The sequence below is a fragment of the Garra rufa genome, chromosome 18, assembly GCF_049309525.1.
Source record: "Garra rufa chromosome 18, GarRuf1.0, whole genome shotgun sequence".
Taxonomy (NCBI): Eukaryota; Metazoa; Chordata; class Actinopteri; order Cypriniformes; family Cyprinidae; genus Garra; species Garra rufa.
Window position 1 is genome coordinate 40,284,540 of NC_133378.1, and position 20,605 is coordinate 40,305,144.

The window sequence follows — 20,605 nt, forward strand, 5'->3', positions numbered from 1 at the left end:
AATTGTTAATCATTTTCCACTGAAGTGGGAGACCACCTTTTATTAAAATATATATACATTTTTTATTAATATCTATTTTAATTATATTTTAAGTGTTTTGGTACAAAATTTGTTGTTTGTTGTTGTAATTTTAAAGAGGTATATTTAAAAAATATATATAAATATTTAATAAAAGTTAAATAATTAAAAGAAATATAAATAATTATAAATTTATTTTTTAATATCTTATTTTATTTTATTCCAATAATTATTAGATATTTAATTATATTATTTGATTTTAATTATTATCCAGAGAGGTGGGTGTGAGACCACCTGTAATAAAATATATTTTTTTATTTTAAAATATATTTTAATTATATTATTTAACTTTAATTGCCATCCACCAAAGTTCGAGAGCACCTGTAATAAAATAAATTAAAATGTGATTATTTAATTTGATTAAAATATATTTAAATAATGAATAATTATTCATTTTTTCTTTAAATATTTTAAAATGTATTATTTAATAATAAAAAAAGTATTTTAATCATTATCCACTGAGGCGTAAGACCACTTTTTATTAAAATATTATTATTTTTTATTTTATTAATATCTATTTTACTAATATTATTATTTTGTGACAAAATTTGTTGTATTTTAATAAAACAAATATTTGAATAAAAAGTAAATATTTAATGCAAATTAAGTAATTAAAAGAAATATAAATAATGATAAATGTATTTTTTTAAATATCTAACTTTTATTTTATTAAAATAATTATTAAATATTTAATTATATTATTTGATTTTAATTATCATCCAGAGAGATGAGACCACCTGTAATAAAATAATTTAAAATACATTTTATTTGATAAAAACTATTCTTTTATTTTATTAAAATATATTTTCACTATATTATCTCACTTTAGTTTTCATCCACCGAGGTTCGAGAGCACCAGTAATAAAATAAATTTTAATTTTAATTATTTAAATTTGAATATAATACATTTTAATAATTATTAATTATTTTATGAAAATTTTTTATGTGTAATCTTTAATCATAAAAAACTATTGCACTCATTCTACACTAGGGTGTGAGACCACCTTTTATTAAAATATAATTTTCTTTATTAATATCTATTTTATATATATTATTATTGTTTTGTAACAAAAATTGTGTTGTATTTTTTTTTTATTATTATATTTTGAGTTTATTTATTGTAATAAAATATATTTTAATCATATTTTTTAATATGAATCCTTGTCCACTGAATATATCTGTCCACTGATATGCATTATGGATAAATCTGTCTCACTCCACTTTCTAGATATCAAGCCGGAGAATTTGCTCATCGGCTCTGAGGACGTGCTCAAACTGTGCGACTTCGGTAAGTTTCTGTAGTCATGTGATCATAAAGTACCAATCGCTGGGCTTCTATCTGAATTTGCCTCATGCGTATCCCAGGACTTTGTGGTCGGAGGGCAGAGTGAATCCTAATTTTCTTACTGCTGTGTATATTAGACTCCTGTGTGTGACTCTGTGAGGCGACAGCAGGTCGTCCAGACTCGCTGTGAGACGCTCTGTCTGTTCTTTGTTCTGCTGGAAATACTGCCATTGTTTTGATTGGGAAATGATAGCAAACATTCACAGGCACATCTTCTGTCCTCCTAAAATCATCACATATGACATAAAAATCTCCATTAAAGGTGCCATAGGATGGAAAACTGTATTTACCTTGGCATAGTTGATTAATAACAGTTCTGTGCATGGAAATGACATACCATGAACCATAAAGGGGTCATCAGATGCAAAACTCACTTTTCCATGTTGTTTGAACATTAATGTGTGTTGGTAGTTTGTGTACCCAACCACCCTACAATGATAAAAAAATGCACCCAGTGGTATTTTTTTAATCTTTAAAAGTAATATCCCCTTTTTAAAATCAGCTCATTCTCAGCTTCTTGTCGTTGTGACGAAACACAGTTGATTGACATGAGCGTCTTACCTTAGACCCGCCCTCACCGAGCTGAAACAGTCCGAATACGATCGCCATTGTGTCGATTCAGTTGCAGAACAAGACTCTAATTGAGCGATTGAGCTGTTCTGTTGTTGGATGTAATAATGAACATAACAGTAGTTTCGTTTTTAAAAGGAAAGCACAGATTCCTATCTACATATGCATATATATTTGTTCCTGATGTAGCTTCACCCACGGCAGAAGTGAGTATAAGGGTTTTTTATGCATCTTTGCAAATGGCATTTCTTAATAATGTGCTTGTTGGCAAGTTTTGCCGGTAAACGCGGCTAAACGCAGCTAAATATGGCTAAAGTAAACATTACACAGCCACAGCCATATCACCCTGCAGCCCAAGACCGGTTGCTCACTGAAGCTAAGCAGGGTTGAGCCTGGTCAGTACCTGGATGGGAGACCTCCTGGGAAAACTAGGTTGCTGTTGGAAGAGGTGTTAGTGAGGCCAGCAGGGGGTGCTCACCCTGTGGTCTATGTGGGTCCTAATGCCCCAGTATAGTGACGGGGACACTATACTGTAAAAGGCACCGTCCTTCGGATGAGACGTTAAACCGAGGTCCTGACTCTCTGTGGTCATTAAAAATCCCATGGCACTTCTCGTAAAGAGTAGGGGTGTAACCCCGGTGTCCTGGCCAAATTCCCTCCACTGGCCCTAGTCAATCATGGCCTCCTAATAATCCCCATTCATTGAATTGGCTCCATAACTCTCTCCTCTCCACCTGTAGCTGGTGTGTGGTGAGCGCACTGGCGCCGTTGTACTGTGGCTGCCGATGCATCATCCAAGTGGATGCTGCACACTGGTGATGGTTGAGGAGAGATCCCCTATATGATTGTAAAGCGCTTTGGGTGTACGGCAATACACAATGAAAGCGCTATATAAATGCATCATTCATTCATTCATTCATTACGGCTCGTAATCCCTCAGTAGAGAGGGGCGGGGCAAGCAGAGCTCATTAGCATTTAAAGGGCCCATGCCTAAAATGAGCTGATATTTTGCAGAGCTGATTTTGACAAGGTAAAAGGGTGTTTTTTTACACTACTATTGAAAATTCTTAATCAAAGTATATTAGAGACTTTATATTAAGACCCTAAAGAATCTTATGAACTTGTGGTAAATGGGCCTCCGATGACCCCCTTTAAACAATATTGTTTCCTCCTTCTTAAAAAGTGATTGTGCATTCAAAAGCAGTTTCAGTGCCAAGCATTTTAATAGTGGCTGCCTGATTAAATATATATTTTCCTCCCTGTGTTTCCTTTCTGCTGTGTGAGCTACTGAAATGAGCTGCACTGTGAAACAGCCAATCATTATTAATCATGACCCTTCCAAATAAGGTAATGACAGACCATTTCCTTTTAGGGACTAATCTGGATGCAAAAAATGTTTGTAGAGTAAGCGAAAAGGCTGAATAAATTATTCCAAACAATGACGTGACACGATCAAATAGAGGCACGCACTAATGTGGCAAACGTGGGCAGTGTGGAAGCATTTAAAACTGTCTGAGAAAGATGAAAAAAATCATTACAAGCACCGACGGCGAGAGACTGTTAAGTATTGCATCGCATGTCTTCCATGAGAAGAGAAAGGGCTGGTTGTTGCTGGTTACTGTATGAAATGGCTTTAAACCATTAGTAAATAAACTACAGAATGTTGTGGTGTTTAATACAAGCACAAAATGTATTTATTCTGACAGCGCTGCATGAGCTCTTTAGCCAGGGTTCAAAGTCCAAAGCTCTAGGAAATCTGTTCTGAATCTTTCATAAATCTGCTGCTGTCAACAAAAAGTAGTACTCAGGTCTTCTTATGGGTTTCCGCCAAAATAAAAGTCGACATTCATGAATGTTAGTATTGCAATTTTACTGTTGTTTTGTAAAATAAAATCAATCATTACAACAGCTTTATTAATACATTTATTATAACATTCTCCTTTGCTCAGCAAGGCTGCATTTATTTGTACATTAAAAACACGTGCCCGATTCAAGAAGGTGGTCAAAAATTAATTTTATTTTTTTTAAAAAATGGGCAATGAAAATTAATTTACTAACTTATTCATTTTAAGTTAAATTGTGCTTTGTTGGTAGGCTAAAATGTACGGAGCCCCTAAGGGGACGTGGAGCAAAAATTAAATAAAGTTTAGTTTCGCGTGCTCACGTGAAACTATCGCGTGCGCACGTGAAACTATCGCGTGCGCACGTGAAACTTTCTCTATAGTTTTGCGTGCGCACGTGAAACTATCGCGTGCGCACGTGAAACTATCGCGTGCGCACGTGAAACTTTCTCTTTAGTTTCGCGTGCTCACGTGAAACTATCGCGTGCGCACGTGAAACTATCGCGTGCGCACGTGAAACTTTCTCTATAGTTTTGCGTGCGCACGTGAAACTATCGCGTGCGCACGTGAAACTTTCTCTATAGTTTTGCGTGCTCACGTGAAACTATCGCGTGCGCACGTGAAACTATCGCGTGCGCACGTGAAACTTTCTCTTTAGTTTCGCGTGCTCACGTGAAACTATCGCGTGCGCACGTGAAACTATCGCGTGCGCACGTGAAACTTTCTCTATAGTTTTGCGTGCGCACGTGAAACTATCGCGTGCGCACGTGAAACTTTCTCTTTAGTTTCGCGTGCTCACGTGAAACTATCGCGTGCGCACGTGAAACTATAGAGAAAGTTTCGCGTGCGCACGCGATAGTTTCACGTGAGCACGCGAAACTAAACTTTATTTAATTTTTGCTCCATGTCCCCTTAGGGGCTCCGTAAAAATGTCTACTGGAATGTTAAAAATGTTCAGTGTTAAGTAAATATTTTTATATTGCTGTTTTGTAATTTATTTTTTTCTTTGGAAAGCAGGACAAAACTGTAAAAAGCAAAAGTTGGCTATTTAATTTATGCAATGGTGAGAAAAAAATTGGCAAAATACATGAGGGGAAAATATGAAAAAACGTGTTTGGTAATCAGCCTTCGGCCCAGTGTTTATTTTTGTTTGGTTTCGGCTTCGGCCAAGAATTTGTCATTTCGGTGCATCCCTAAACTAATCCTAGGGTTGTAAATGGAAGACCATTTCTGGAGAATTTTTTCCCTTAGCTAAGCCATACACCTTCTATGTAGAAATCAGAGAACAATTTAAAATATGTGACCCTGGACCACAAAACCAGTCATAAGGTTAAATTTGACAAAACTGAGATTTATACATCATATGAAAGCTCAATCTGAAATCTGAGGATGGTTCTTAACAATGCATATTACAAATCAAAAATTACATTTTGATATGTTTACAGTTGGAATTTTACAAAAAATCTTCATGGAACATGAACTTTACTTAATTTCTTAATGATTTTTGGCATAAAAGAAAAATCAAAAATTTTGACCCATGCAATGTATTTTTGGCTATTGCTACAAATATACCCCAGCGACTTAAGACTGGTTTTGTGGTCCAGGGTCACATATTGTTTCAATGCATTCTATGGCACCTTTAAGATCTCATTTATGTCTCAGTTATTTTTTAACATGCTTAATCAGCTCACTTCGACCCTGTAAATGTGAGGTCGATATGCTAATCCAGCCCGTTTCTCTGGTAGGTTTTGCGCGGGATCTCTCTGAAAGCACCGATGCGAACTACACAGAGTATGTGGCGACTAGATGGTACCGATCACCGGAGCTGCTGCTGGGGTGAGTGTGTGTCCCTATCACTGACCAGAGGAGAACTTTGTTGTTTTCTTTACTTTAAGGGGTCATATGATGTGGTTTCTTGTTTTCCTTTGTCTTTGGAGTGTTACAAGCTGTTTCTGCATAGATCAGATCTGTTAAGTTGCAAAGATTAAAGTCTCAAAACCAAATAGATTTTTATTCTAAAAGTTAAGACTCAGTCACACCTCCCTAAAACGGCTTGTTCAAACACGCCCCCACTTGTCCGCGTCAAGGGGCGAGTAGATTAACATAACACCACCCATATGTATATGGAAAGAAAGAAGGTTTAACTTTTACCGGCTGTAGTAGTGTTGCAACCGCCATGTTGTGGAGACACAGTGTGTTTCATTACGCAAGCAAAAGTACATTGTTTGGCCTTCAAAATGAGGACAAAATTAGAAATTAGTGTTTAAGTTTAACAGATATACATTTATATAAGTATATATATAAATAATCTGAGTAATAAACATAACAATATAATACAAATAATAGAAACATTATTATAAACATGGGCAACATTTGACTCTTGAGTCAGGGGGCAAGACAAAAATGAAAAAAAAAAAATATATATTTATATATATATATATATTGTATTTAAGCATTAAAACAATGCCGTATTGCAGCGCCTCAAAGCAGTCAATTAAAGCACTGCACTTCAGCCCGGGATGGGCCCTTACCTTCATCTCTTAGTTCAGACACGGGCCAGCATCGTTTTAGGCATCGTTTTAATTATGGTGAAGAAAAAAAAATATGCTGAAACTTGCCACAAAGCACAGGCAAAAATAAAGAACGATGCATGTGTCAGGGGAAAGAGTAAGGACAAATCTGAATGATTTATTAATAAACTAGTGTATTCTGAGTCAGTGTTGCAAAGATCCTGACTAGCAATCTCTTTTTTGGACGTGCCTTTAGAGAGAAATGCATCTTTATGGATTACATAATGAAAGAGCTTTTGTTTTTTCGTTTTGTTTTATTTAATTAAGTAATAATTTAAAGCTTTCTATAGATGTATTTATCATGTCTGTAAGGCATGCATTTTGCTTTATTTTTGTTAAGCGCGTTCAAGAACGAGACGGCAGAAAGCGCAACATTTTTGTTTTCTTTATTTTATAAAAACGCTGTAACGCTTTTTTGATGTATTACTCCTTCCTTTGTGAGCAAAAATGATGGATAATTTTAAATTGCTTCCACTGTAAAAATGAAAGTGATTGCGCTGGCGCCTCAATGTCCTGCAAGCTTTAGCTTCCACTTTCTGCACAAACCATGCGCATAATAGCGCACATTTATCTTTAGCATTTAAACTAACATTGTTTTATACTTGAACTGTTTTATATCTATAGAATTTATTTTAGGCAAGTCGTGATGATTTGTGAAGACAAACTGATCAAACAGACTATGATCAGTCTTCCGCTTGGCGCTGTTTGTTAAAAAAACGTATATTTACCGGACAAAAAATGTCCTAAGCGTTTCTCTAAATTAACCATATAAAAAACTAAACTAAATATAATCACTTTGCCATTACATACAAAACTGAACTATTGTAGCTGAAACCGTAAGTTGTTTTGGGAGAAGGGTGAAAAATTTATTTTTGTCCCGTCTATTGCTTCACCATTATTTTGAGAATGAACCCAGCATAAATATGCAGATGTCATTCCCAAAACATATCAGCTTGTATGTGCCGAAAAACTAAAGTTTCATACAAATTCTGAATGGATTATAGCCTGGAAAATGCAAAGCGCTCCCTTTATTATCACTGAAAGCGTCACTAATCTTAGTTCATAGAGATCTCACAAAGTTCTGTTATAATTAATAAAGCTCTCTAAACTACACAATGAATCTTGTATTTACATGGCGTCTACACTTAGTCATGAGATGATTAACGAGCACGCAAAATGGCACTTGGCAAAAACCGATCAGGCACTTTCAGCGGTGAGTGAATTCTAGGTGTTTCTAATTGTTCGAAATCAACAGATATGTCTGTGATTGGCTACAACGTTGCAAAAACACGTTGGATAGTTTGCCTGACCTTCAATTGCTTTGCTTTCGTTTGAGGGTTATAAAGCACCATCTAGTTCCCCAGTATAGTACGACCGGGCCTGAGCTTGGTTAACCGCTCCAGTTGCAGCGGGGCTGTCAAGGTTTTCATGACTTACCACAGTAGTGTATATATATATATATATATACAGTCGTGGCCAAAAGTTTTGAGAATGACACAAATATTAGTTTTCACAAAGTTTGCTGCTTAACTGCTTTTAGATCTTTGTTTCAGTTGTTTCTGTGATGTACTGAAATATAATTACAAGCACTTCATACGTTTCAAAGGCTTTTATCGACAATTACATGACATTTATGCAAAGAGTCAGTATTTGCAGTGTTGGCCCTTCTTTTTCAGGACCTCTGCAATTCGACTGGGCATGCTCTCAATCAACTTCTGGGCCAAATCCTGACTGATAGCAACCCATTCTTTCATAATCACTTCTTGGAGTTTGTCAGAATTACTGGGTTTTTGTTTGTCCACCCGCCTCTTGAGGATTGACCACAAGTTCTCAATGGGATTAAGATCTGGGGAGTTTCCAGGCCATGGACCCAACATTTCAACGTTTTGGTCCCCGAGCCACTTAGTTATCACTGTTGCCTTATGGCACGGTGCTCCATCGTGCTGGAAAATGCATTGTTCTTCACCAAACTGTTGTTGGATTGTTGGAAGAAGTTGCTGTTGGAGGGTGTTTTGGTACCATTCTTTATTCATGGCTGTGTTTTTGGGCAAAATTGTGAGTGAGCCCACTCCCTTAGATGAGAAGCAACCCCACACATGAATGGTCTCAGGATGCTTTACTGTTGGCATGACACAGGACTGATGGTAGCGCTCACCTTTTCTTCTCCGGACAAGCCTTTTTCCAGATGCCCCAAACAATCAGAAAGAGGCTTCATCAGAGAATATGACTTTGCCCCAGTCCTCAGCAGTCCATTCGCCATACTTTTTGCAGAAGATCAATCTGTCCCTGATGTTTTTCCCGCAGCTGAATCCTCTTTAGGAGACGATCCTGGCGCTTGCTGAAGAAAAGTTTTTTTCGGGATTAAGTTAATTTTCATGGCAAAGAAGGACTATGCAATTCATCTGATCACTCCTATAACATTCTGGAGTATATGCAAATTGCTATTATAAAAACTTAAGCAGCAACTTTTCCAATTTCCAATATTTATGTAATTCTCAAATTTTGGCCACAACTATATATATATATATATATATATATATATATATATATATATATAAGTAATAAATATGACAATATAATATAAGTAAAATAATAGAAAAAACTTTTTATTATAAATATTATTATAAATATTTATAAATATTGTTATAATTTTAATGTATTTATTTTATATTACAAATTTTATCTACACACAAATAATTTATATAACAAATAAATGAATTATAGTAACCAAACATTAATTCATTTAATTAATAATGTAATATAATATATAACATAAGTAATAAATATAATATAATAAGTAGTAGAAGAATTTATCATAAATATAATTTACTTATTTTATATATTACACGCACACACACATCAGTGATGCGCGGGTCAATGTATAAACAACCCGAACCCGGCCGACGTTTTCAACTAACCCGCCCGCAACTCGGACCTAAAAAAAAAAAAAAGGGTAAATATTGTACCCGACCCGCTTCCTGACCCGCATGTTTAATATCTGCGACTGACAGCGATTATATGCGGCTGCGGTGGAGATGAGTTCACTGTCAAACATCATTCGGCATTAATTAGGTAATTTTGTCAAAAGAAATGTTCTTGATTACAAGAAAAATACAGATTGTTCTTGTGATTTATTGTCTTTCCTTCATACAGATTTAAATAGTTTCGCTTTCGAAGTACTCTAAATTATGTCAGTGATTCTCCGATGATAAATATGATCAATAATTATTTTATTTCGATCTACAGTGTAATAAAAGTTAAGAAAAAGATTAGCCCATAGCCCTAAATATATATAGTCTACAAGCTAATCACTTTTTTTCTTAACTTTTAACTTCTTCTAAAAATTATCACGAATATTAAATCAACTTATTAGGCTAGGTTAACGAATTTTCTTATACAAACATAACAAATGCACTTCAAAACGAAGTTTTCATATATAAATTCAGGAATCACGAATATGACAAAATAATATTATTTTATATATATTAATTGTATAGCTATAATATGAATAAGGAAATTATAGTGCCTTGAATTTATTAAGTAATGTTTAATTTCATTCTTTTCACTCTCTGGAAATGTAAATAAAAAATACCTTTTTTACTTGGAATTCGTTTCCTCACTTTAAACCCGTTTTTCTCAAAATCCCATTCCTGAAATCATAGCTATCAGCCCAGTTCAGATAGGCATAACTTTTGTTACGTTCTAGCTATGGACAAAATAAAAACAGTTTTGAAAAGGGCTTGAACTCAGGTTTTTTACCTAAAAACTGTAACATTTCAGCTTGTGTTGGGTTTTCCCAGATCGCATCACACCTACAATTTTTATCTTTTGATTTAAGACTGAAGTATGAATAGTTGATAGTCTTTTGTGTTTGTTCATGAGTCTCGGCTGATATTCGTTGTGTCTCTGTCAGGGCTCCGTACGGTAAAGCGGTGGACATGTGGTCAGTGGGGTGTATTCTGGGCGAGCTGAGCGACGGTCAGCCTTTGTTTCCGGGCGAGAGTGAGATTGATCAGCTCTTCACCATCCAGAAGGTCCTGGGACCCCTGCCGCCCGAACAGATGAAGCTCTTCTACAACAACCCGCGCTTTCACGGCCTACGGGTCAGTCTGTCTGTCTGAGTCAAATCACAGTTCTATATTATCACCTGTTTTTACTGTGATTGATTGATTGGTGTGTTATTGGTGTGTAGTTTCCCTCGGTCAGCCATCCACAGACTCTGGAAAGACGATATCTGGGAATCATCAGTCCAGTCCTGCTCGACCTCATGAAGGTAAGACATGCGTGTTTGTGTTTTTGACCAGTTTCAGGATAAAATGGTTCCTAGGAGTGAGAGAAATATGACAGGTTCCATTTGAGGACATCATGAAATTAAAAAATATTTTTAATTATTTACTAAATGCATAAATAATTAAATATTTATGTATGTTTATGTACAAAAATAAATTATAAAATAAATGTCACATTGCTTGATATATTATATATAATAATTATGATTAATAACACAAAATGTGATTAAACAAAAATAATACAATGAACAAATGAACAACTAACTATTATTAATAAACAATGACAAAATAATTAAAATTTTTATAATTAATACATATAAAATATAGTAAAATAATTGTAAAAATACAACTTAAATTAGTTTTTTCATATGTATGCATAATACATAATTATAATTAATGTTATTAATAAATGCAATATATAATGCAAAATAACAAAATACAAAATATAAAATACTGTATTACTTGCTATATTATATATAATTATAATTAATAACAAAACATAAACAAAAATAATACAATGAACAAATAAACAAAAAAACCTACTATTAATAAGCAAAATATTTACAATTATTAAGATTAATAAATATAATATAATATAATACTTTTAAAAATACAATGTATAATACATAACTATAATTAATAAAAATGAATTTAATATATAAAGCATAATAACAATAAAAATATAGTAAAAAAATAAGTTGAAAAATGCTGTTTAAGTTGTGTATATACATATTAAATTTAGTATATTATTAATAAATTAAGTAATTTAAGAAATAAATATAACAATTTAATAAAAGTAATAGTAAAAATATATTATTATTATTATGTATTAATAGTGTGTGTGTGTGTATGTATGTATGTATGTATATATATATATATATATATATATATATATATATATATATATATATATACATACATATACATATACAGTGGTGTACGAAAGTTTGGGAATCCCTTGTAGAATCTGTGAAAATGTGAATAATTTTAACAAAATTAGAGAGATCATACAAAGTGCATGTTATTTTTTATTTAGTACTGTCCTGAGTAAGATATTTTACATCAAAGATGTTTACATATAGTCCACAATACAAAATAGCTGAAATTATTAAAATAACCCCCTGCAAAACTCAAACACAACTAATAAAAAAGGTTCAAACACTCACTGATGTTCCAGAAGGAAACGATGCATCTGGTTCACATTGATGTGATAATGCTGAGAGAGAGAGACTGAGTATTAGTAGAAAGAGAGAGAGAGAGAGAGAGAAATTAGTCAGTGTTTCTGTATGAAATAATTAAACTAATTAGTGTTTGTCATCCGTCCCCCACACAGATCTCTGTCTGACCTTCCTTTCTCTGTCTTTTGTTCACCTGAGATGTGGGTTAGTCCTGATGGTGTGTGTGTGACTAATGCAGCGGCAGATGGAGCTTCATTCTCCTCATGCACTCCTTCACTGGTGTCTCCATTCGCTCTCACTTCATTAGTCTTTACCTGAGGACTGAATCAGTCTATGTGGCCTACATACTACACCTTCAGCGTCTGAGAGTTTAATAGTCAACGTGTTGCGGGGTTTGTTAGCGGTTAGCACAGCTGGTCCGTGTTTATGCTAATGAGCGTGACTCACAGCAGCTCGGTCGCTTCATTAGGTGAAGGTGTCGTATCATCGCCGTGATAATTGTGCGCTAATTATGTTTGCGGAGCCGTGCTTTCCTTATTTCTGTAGCGGTAACTCTCCTGCTGCTAATAATCCTGACTCTGTCGTGGTGAAAGTCTCCTCCAGAAAACTCCGACAGACGCTTGTTCTGTCATGGCATTTTATTAAAGCATGAATCACGGCTGAAATAAATCTCCTACAAATTAGGTTTAGGACGTTGTGGTAATTAATGCTAACGGTGATCCGGCGCGATGGGCTTGTTGAAGCTCGTTTCCTCTGGCGCTCGGATATTTATAGATGTTTGTTGGGTGAATCTCATGAAAGCTGTCAAAATGATTTTCAAGTCATGTTTCAGCACAAAAATCATCCAAAAACATGGATTTTACTTAAAAATATTGAAGCTATGTTTTAGGACCATTTTTTGTGTCATGAAATGTAATGTAACCTAAACAAGTCAGATTAAAGATCAGATTTCTCCTAGAGCTTTAACTCTACAAACTCCAAACTCAGGCCAGATCTTCAGACTGATCTGAAGTTAGTTGCTGTATCTTTTCAAACTGATCGGACTTACGGTTTTCTTAAAAATGACGATTAAAACGGTGAAAAATCCCATAGACTTACATTGACAGAATGTTCAAATGATCAACACTATTCAAACGCCAACTGACAAAACTCGCAGAATCCTTTGAGACTTAATTAAAGGATAACTATTGCCAAAATGCAACCTGGGCTGTTTTTTTTACTGTAAATGAGACAAACTTATATCTAAAAGCATAATTACGACAAACGAGCCGTTTTTGAGATTGACCATGCTTTAGTTTTGTGGTCAATGGCCGGTGAATGGAAGTACTAGGGGCATAACTTTGAGCGCATTGACCACAAAACTAAAGCACGGTCAATCTCAAAAACGGCTCGTTTGTCGTAATTATGCTTTTAGATATAAGTCTGTCTCGTTTACAGTAAAAAAAAAAAAAAGAGCCCAGGTTGCATTTTGGCAACAGTTATCCTTTAAGCTTCCCTTCTATGTACTATATTTATAATACATTTAAACTCATTCAGACTAACTTACTAATCATGCTAACAACATGCTAGTAACATGCTAGTTACATGCTAGTAATCATGCTAACAACATTCTAGTAACCTGATAATCATGCTAGTAACATGCTAATCATGCTAGATACATGCTAGTAATCATGCTAACAACATTCTAGTAACCTGATAATCATGCTAGTAACATGCTAATCATGCTAGACACATGCTAGTAAGTTGTTAATCATGCTAACAACATTCTAGTAACATGTTAAACATGCTAGTAACATGCTAATCATGATAAAGTCATGCTAGCAACCTGTTAGTAACATGCCATTCTTGCTGGAATTACTATAGCAACATGCTAGCAAAATGCTAATCATGCTGGAATCATGCTAACAACATGCTAGTAACATGTTAATCATGCTGGAATCATGTTAACAACATGCTAGTAACATACTAATCATGATGGAATCATGCTAGCAACATGCTAGTAACATGCTAATCATGCTGGAATCATGTTAACAACATGCTAGTAACATACTAATCATCCTGGAATCATGCTAGCAACATGCTAGTAACATGCTTATCATGCTGGAATCATGTTAACAAAATGCTAGTAACATGTTAATCATGCTGGAATCATGCTAGCAACATGCTAGTAACATGCTAATCATGCTGGAATCATGTTAACAACATGCTAGTAACATACTAATCATCCTGGAATCATGCTAGCAACATGCTAGTAACATGCTTATCATGCTGGAATCATGTTAACAGCATGCTAGTAACATGTTAATCATGTTGGAATCATGTTAACAACATGCTAGTAACATGTTAATCATGCTGGAATCATGTTAACAACATGCTAGTAACATGTTAAGCATGCTGGAATCATGTTAACAACATGCTAGTAACATACTAATGATGGAATCATGCTAGCAACATGCTAGTAACATGCTAATCATGCTGGAATCATGTTAACAACATGCTAGTAACATACTAATCATCCTGGAATCATGCTAGCAACATGCTAGTAACATGCTTATCATGCTGGAATCATGTTAACAGCATGCTAGTAACATGTTAATCATGCTGGAATCATGTTAACAACATGCTAGTAACATGTTAAGCATGCTGGAATCATGTTAACAACATGCTAGTAACATGTTAAGCATGCTGGAATCATGCTAGCAACATGCTAGTAACATGCTAATCATGCTGGAATCATGTTAACAACATGCTAGTAACATACTAATCATCCTGGAATCATGCTAGCAACATGCTAGTAACATGCTTATCATGCTGGAATCATGTTAACAACATGCTAGTAACATACTAATCATCCTGGAATCATGCTAGCAACATGCTAGTAACATGCTTATCATGCTGGAATCATGTTAACAACATGCTAGTAACATACTAATCATCCTGGAATCATGCTAGCAACATGCTAGTAACATGTTAATCATGCTGGAATCATGTTAACAAAATGCTAGTAACATGTTAATCATGCTGGAATCATGTTAACAACATGCTAGTAACATGTTAATCATGCTGGAATCATGTTAACAACATGCTAGTAACATGCTAATCATGCTGGAATCATGTTAGCAACATGCTAGTAACATGCTAATCATGCTGGAATCATGTTAACAACATGCTAGTGACATACTAATCATGCTGGAATCATGCTAGCAACATGCTAGTAACATGCTAAATGTGCTAGTAAAATGGTAATCATGACAGAGTCATGCTAGCAACTTGTTAGTAACATGCTGTTCATGCTAGAATCACATTAGCAACATGCTAGTAATATATTAATCATGCTAGAATCATGCTAATAACATGCTAGTAACTGCATAATCATCCTAACAACATTCTAGTAACATGTTAAACATGCTAGATACATGCTAGTAACACACTAATCATGATAGAGCCATGCTAGCAACTTGTTAGTAACATGCCATTTATGCTGGAATCCCATTAGCAACATGCCAGTAACATGCTAATCATGTTAGAATCATGCTGACATGCTAGTAACTTGCTATTCATGCTAACAACATTCTAGTAACATGCTGAACATGCTAGAAACATGATAGTAACAATGTTAATCATGATCATTTGATCATTTGTAATAAAATACAAGTGGATCAAAGTCAAAGACGAAAAGGGTTTAAGCATAAAAACTATATTTCAGCCAAATTTTGACATTTTGTTATCCAAAAATTTACATTTCTTTTGACATGGACGTCTTAACGTCTTTGACCCAAGTATAATTAAATATTTAATAATAATAATAAAATGTTATAAAAATTAAATTAAATTAAATATAAAAATAAAAACCTTACCAGTGCAATACTAAAATTTGAATTGGGTGAAATGTGCTTAGTTTTAGTGAAAATAATTTCACAATGTAAAAAAAAAAAGGCTTCTTCTTTCACCTCGAAATATTTTCATGAGAAAGAACGGTTAAGACTCTCTGTCGGGATTATGCATGTCATTCTTGTTTATATTTTCAGAGCCTGTTGTTGTTGAACCCGAATGAGCGTTATCTGACTGAACAGAGTCTGAACCACCACGCCTTCCAGAGTCAGCGTCTGACGGAGCGTTCGGGCCCGCTTACACCCACACCCGTCCGCTCCTCCAAAAGGAAACCGCTCCTGGACAACAGCGCCCCTAGCAGGTCAGGAGGAGTAATTAAATAGACTGGGGAGAGTCATTGTTACAGTGATGAGCTTTAGTTGGAATGGAAAACTAGGGTACTTATGGTATACTGGCTAATAATGTGGTTAAGTATGCAAAATTTTAAATAGTAGTATGCTATATAATATTCTTGTCATGTGGTCTTATTATGTTTACATATCGAAAATAATTAATTTAGAGTTTTAGAGTTAATTTTGCTTTTAAATTCAGTTTTGTTTACATTTGTTAGCTTTTGGCAGCAAATAATGAGTCTTACTTCATTTAGATTCATCATTCTGCAAATCAAGGTCAAGTAAAATTAAATAGAAAGACAATTTAAGTGCTTTGCATTATGGGAAACAGAATACCAGAGAATGTGCTATACTGCAGATTTGGCTAAGTTTAGTAGGTCATCAGGTATTCCATACACACTTTGCTCCAGAGCAGTGAGAGATAGAAAGATAAATCGATGGATGGATAGATGGATGGATGGATAGAGAGATAGATAGATCCATAGATGGATGGATGGACAGATAGATGGATAAATAGATAGATGGTTAGAACATGGATGGATAGATGGATAGATGACAGAGATAAACAGAGACAGATGGATGGACAGGCGGGCTGACAGACAGAAGGACAGAGAAATTGATAGACTGAGAGACAGATGGATGGACAGACGGACGGATGGACGGATGGATGGATAGATAAAAAGATAGACAAAAGACAGACAAATGAATGGATAGATAAAAAGATAGACAATAGACAGACAAATGGATAGACGGATGGATGAATAGATAGATAAAAAGGTAGACGGATAGACAGACGGATGGATGGATAGATATAAAGATAGACAATAGACAGACAAATGAATGGACGGATGGATGGATAGATGGATAAAAAGAAAGACATTAGACAGACAAATGGATGGATAGATAAAAGATAAACAATAGACAGACAAATGGATAGACGGATGGATGGATAGATAAAAAGATAGACAATAGACAGACAAATGGATGGACAGATGGATGGATAGATAGATAAACAGAGACAGATAGATGGATGGACAGGCGGGCGGACAGACAGAAGGACAGAAATTGATAGACTGAGACAGACAGATGGACAGATGAATAGATAGAGAAAAAAGGATAGACAGACAGATGGATGACGGATGGATAGATAGATAGATAAAAATATAGATGGATAAACAGACAGACGGATGGATAGATAAAAAGATAGACAGACAAATGGATGGACGATGGATGGATAGATAGATAGATAGATAGATAGATAGATAGATAGATAGATAGATAGATAGATAGATAGATAGATAGATAGATAGATAGATAGATAGATAGATAGATAAAAAGATATACAATAGACAGACAAATGGATGGACGGATAGATGAATAGATAAAAAGGTAGACGGATAGACAGACAAATGGATGGACAGATGATGAATAGATAGATTAAAAGGTAGACGGATAGACAGACGGATGGATGGATAGATAAAAAGATAGACAATAGACAGACAAATGGAAGGACAGAGAAATTGAGAAGAAATAGACTGAGACGGACAGATGGATGGACGGATGAATAGATAGATAAAAAGGATAGACAGACAGATAGATAGACAGATAGACGGATAGATAGATAGATAGACGGATATATAGATAGATAGACAGATGGATGGTTGGACAGATAAATAGATAGACAGACAGACGGATAGATAGACATACAGATAAATATATTGACAAACAGATAAACAGATATAGAGATATTAAAAAAAGATTTGCAAAGTGTTACATACAGACACCCAAGTTTGCATATTTAAATTTTTTCAATGGGTCTTTAGGGGTCATGTGGTCAAGAGTTCAAGTCACCATCGCTCAAACAGTCGCGACTGCTCCAGTCTGCCCCGTCACGGACATGAAGACCTGCACCCATCCAGCACAGAGGCATTCCTTAATGGGTCGGTACCATCTGCCAACAGCCTGAGCCCGGTGATGCACCCCAAATCCTTTCAGCCGCTCAACCGCTCAGCATCGTGTGGTAAAGACCTGGCCAGCCTGCAGCACGCTAAAGAGGCCAAAACCAAAGTGGGCGATTTTGACTTCGGCAAGCCAGGGGACGGACCGGGGGCCAAATACCTGAAATCCAACACGCCTCGTTCCCAGAACCGCCATTCCTTTGTGGAGGGCAAGACCAGCACGTTGTCAGGGGAGCGGGAAAAACAGAGCCGTCACGGTTATGGCGAGTCCACCGCATCATCATCTTCAGGTGGGAAAGGGTCGTCCTCCTACCTGAGCTTGTCCAAGAGTCACGGAGTGCTTAGTGATGCCAAATCTGTTAGCAACCTCAGCGACATGCGACTGCACCCAGATGACCCTGCTGGCTCTCCACGCTACTTCCCTGGGAGCTGCCTGGACCTCAACATGAACCTAAACTTGCCGGCACCGGGTAGCCCGTCTTTGCAACGTGTAGAGCGCTCAGGACACAGTCCTGCAGTGGGGCGTCGCAGCAAACTGGAACGCGATGGAAGTACAGCTGAGCCGTCCACTCGCCGCTCCTCGTCAAGGCAAAAGAGCCAGCAGCAGAGTGACGGAAACCCTGCAGATCCACTTGACTCCAAAGGGGGACAGTCTCTTTCGGCGCCGCATGATTTCCCCTACGGTGTAGGTTACACCAGCCCATTTTCCTCCCAGCAGAGGCCGCACAGGCACTCCATGTACGTGCGGAGGGAACGGGGGCGGCCCCATGGGGGCGAGACGGGCGGATTGGCAGTGGGGCAGGGGATGCCCACCAGGGCCAGCAGTCTACAGTTACTGACCCCTCAGCTACAGCATCGGACCCTGCCGAGACACATGGGCAGCGCTGTGTCAAGGGACGCAGGATTAGATGACATCAGGGTCAGTCCAAACCCCTTTCAATTTCTTTTAGTGATTTGTCAGCGCAGAGCATTGCAGCATGCTTTCTGATGCCTGTGAGCGTTTAAGAGGTGTGTAGAGTAGGTCGAGTGGTGAATCTGGATCAGGAATGGACAATTCTGGTTGTGAATGACCTGTCCTGTAGAGTTTAGCTTCATCCCTAATAAATCATACCTGATAAATCAAAACAGTCTTCAAGATTGCTTGAAAATTGCAGGCAGGTATGTTTGGTCAAGGTTGGAGCTAAACTCCAGGACTGGAGTTGCCCATCCTGGCTCTGGATGATGTCTGGACGTGTGGCTTGTAAATATTACGGCTCTGTTCAAAACCTTAATAAGCTGCCCCAGTGTCTGTGTGTCTATCTGTCCCTCTATCCTTCTATCTGTCTTTCTATCTATTCATCTGTCTGTTCATCTGTCTAGTTGTCTGTCTGTCTATCTGTCTATCTATCCATTTGTCCATCTGTCTGTCTATTTGTCTATCTGTCTGCCCGTCTGTCCATCCATCCTTCTGTCCATCTATCTCTGTCTATCCATCTTTCTGTCCACCCATGCATCTGTCTGTCTATCTGTCTGTCTATATGTCTATCCGTCTGTCTGTTCATCTATCTGTCCATCCATCCGGCCATTTATCTGTTGATCTGTTTGTCCATCCGTCTGTTTGTCCATCTGTCTGTCTATCCATCTGTCTATCTGTCTGTCTGTCTATGTGTCTATCCGTCTATCTGTATGTCCATCCGTCCATCTATTTGTCTCTCCATCTATCTGTCTGTCTGTCTGTCATTTTGTCTATCCGTCTGTTTGTCTGTCTGTCTGTCCGTCTGTCTATCTGTCCATCCGTCCATCTGTCTGTTGATCTGTCCATTCGTCTGATTGTCTATCCATCTGTTTGTCCATCTGTCTGTCCATCCATCTTTCTATTTGTCCGTGTGTCTATCCGTCTGTCTGTATGTATGTCTAACCGTCCGTCTCTTTGTCTCTCCATCTATCTGTCTGTCTGTCCGTCTATTTGTCTATCTGTCCATTCATCCGTCCATCTATCTGTTGATCTGTCTGTCCGTCTGTTTGTCTGTCCGTCTGTTTGTCCTTCTGTCTGTCAATCCATCTGTCTTATCTATCTGTCCATGTGACTATCCGTCTATCTGTATGTCCATCCGTCCATCTATTTGTCTCTTCATCTATCTGTCTGTCTGTCTGTCATTTTTTTCTATCCGTCTGTTTGTCTGTCTGTCTGTCCGTCTGTCTATCTGTCCATCCATCCGTCCGTCCATCTATCTGTTGATCTGTCCGTCCATCTGTTTGTCTATCCATCTGTTTGTCCATCTGTTTGTCCATCCATCTTTCTATTTGTCCGTGTGTCTATCCATCTGTCTGTATGTATGTCTAACTGTCCGTCTATTTGTCTCTCCATCTATCTGTCTGATTGTCCGTCTATTTGTCTATCTATCTGTCTGTCCATCCGTCTGTCTGTCCATCTCTCTGTCTATCTGTCCACTCATCCGTCCATCTATCTGTTGATCTGTCTGTCCGTCTGTTTGTCTGTCCGTCTGTTTGTCCATCCGTCCGTCCGTCTATCTATCTATCTATCTATCTATCTATCTATCTATCTATCTATCT

At 36.7% G+C, this 20,605-nt stretch overlaps 1 protein-coding gene across 3 annotated transcripts in view; it reads left to right on the plus strand.

Annotated features, from left to right (window-relative positions):
• LOC141291001 (cyclin-dependent kinase-like 5) overlaps window positions 1–20,605 on the plus strand; it is an 87,755-nt gene that overhangs the window by 53,430 nt on the left and 13,720 nt on the right. For all 3 annotated transcript variants that reach the window (XM_073823157.1, XM_073823159.1, XM_073823158.1), the window contains exons 6-11: window positions 1,307–1,366; window positions 5,580–5,670; window positions 10,318–10,507; window positions 10,597–10,677; window positions 15,900–16,063; window positions 17,918–18,971. In XM_073823157.1, the coding sequence (XP_073679258.1) occupies window positions 1,307–1,366; window positions 5,580–5,670; window positions 10,318–10,507; window positions 10,597–10,677; window positions 15,900–16,063; window positions 17,918–18,971 (1,640 nt within the window). The remainder of the gene's footprint in view (window positions 1–1,306; window positions 1,367–5,579; window positions 5,671–10,317; window positions 10,508–10,596; window positions 10,678–15,899; window positions 16,064–17,917; window positions 18,972–20,605) is intronic.